Here is a 1,390-nt window from a genome sequence, read left to right as displayed (position 1 = left end):
GAATATAACAAAAAGTTAAACCCAAAAATAATTTTTTTCATTCTTTCGCAATGAAATTAGACCGTTTATAACGTTTTATAAATTTATTTTGAGGTAGAGTACTCTCAAAATGCGAATAGTAAAGCTCCCTTGGATAATCGACGATATATCGTCGTTCGGCATTTAAAAGAGTTAACGAAAAACACTGACCAATGAAAGTAAGCGTAGGGCCCGCGTCCAGTTGACTCGGATCGTGACACTCGGCCGTTGGTCAGTGGAGGCCTTACGCGCGCTCTCATTGGTCAGTGTTTTTCGTTAATAATTCAAAAACCATAGCTCACTTTGCAAAGGAAACTTTTGCCAAAGGAAATTATTGTTCAAAAACACCTCCAGAATCACTCCTTTTCGGCTCTAACACTTTTTCTGGAACACCCTGTACAACAATTCTATACCATTCCCTAATAAAATATTCTATCCGTTACCGATTTGCGTGATAACAATAAATTGTACTTGACAGATGTTGTTTCTCTGGTCGAGAGAGCCAGCCCCAGGTCCGAGAGCAGGTCCCTGGTTCGCATGGTTCGCCACAGCCCTGGTACTCTGGCGTTGCCGCCGTAGCGTCGCCAAAACGATCCTAGCCGTGTCGCCGTTGAGACTGTTGAAACGACGGAACATACTGCCTCTGGCGACGTCGACCAAGTCGACGGGGACGCTCGTGAAACACCGACACCACCAGCACCGGATACGACCGGAGAACCCGATACTCCAGCGGAAGCACAGGCACGTCGGCATCAGAACGAAAGTAAAGCGACTGTGTACCGGCGACGGGCCGCACGTGACCAGTACGACGTTCGCGATACAGAACCAGCAAATTCATTACAAAATGACGAGGAGCGGGAAGGTGTACGGGAAATATCCGAGCAAGAACACCGTCACTGCCGCCGTCCAGGAGAACCACTGACGCCGCGGCCGTAGCCCGTTTTCGTCTCACGTATCGGCGACGCTGTTAGCCACCCGTCGTCGTCGCCGTCGTCGTCGTCGCTGGTCGAACGCGTGTCCTGCGATCTTCATACTTCCCAGGCCGATGTCAGATCGTCAGCTCGAAACACGCGTGCACATGTACCAAACGCATAAAAGTAATTTCGTTAAAAGGAATATCGTGTATTTTTTGCTATGTATTAATCATGACGCTGTGCTCTTCTGTTGAAAATCGTACGACTTTTATGATCTTTTTTATGGTGGAACAAATTCAGTTTGCTTGGAATAAAATATGTTTAGATATGTGTTCTTGGCGATGTTTGGAAAAATTTCACGGGTTTGTATCGTAAACAGACTGCGAATTTTATGCATTTATCAGAAATGATTTAACACTAGAAAGACTGAAACTTAGTATATACCTATATTGCCCAAA

At 45.8% G+C, this 1,390-nt stretch overlaps 1 protein-coding gene across 1 annotated transcript in view; it reads left to right on the top strand.

Moving 5' to 3' along the window:
* LOC108629982 (uncharacterized) overlaps positions 1–1,297 on the top strand; it is a 3,246-nt gene extending 1,949 nt beyond the window's left edge. Inside the window, exon 2 of the mRNA XM_018033016.2 lies at positions 497–1,297. Coding sequence (XP_017888505.2) covers positions 497–940 — 444 coding nt within the window. The 3' untranslated portion in view covers positions 941–1,297. The remainder of the gene's footprint in view (positions 1–496) is intronic.
* Positions 1,298–1,390: the final 93 nt, after the last annotated feature.

Source organism: Ceratina calcarata, unplaced genomic scaffold (genome assembly GCF_001652005.2).
Source record: "Ceratina calcarata isolate Rehan_Ccalc_2016 unplaced genomic scaffold, ASM165200v1 scaffold60.2, whole genome shotgun sequence".
In the NCBI taxonomy this organism is placed as follows: Eukaryota; Metazoa; Arthropoda; class Insecta; order Hymenoptera; family Apidae; genus Ceratina; species Ceratina calcarata.
The sequence above is the reverse complement of the archived record's forward strand: the minus strand, read 5'-3'. Positions and strand labels throughout refer to the sequence as shown.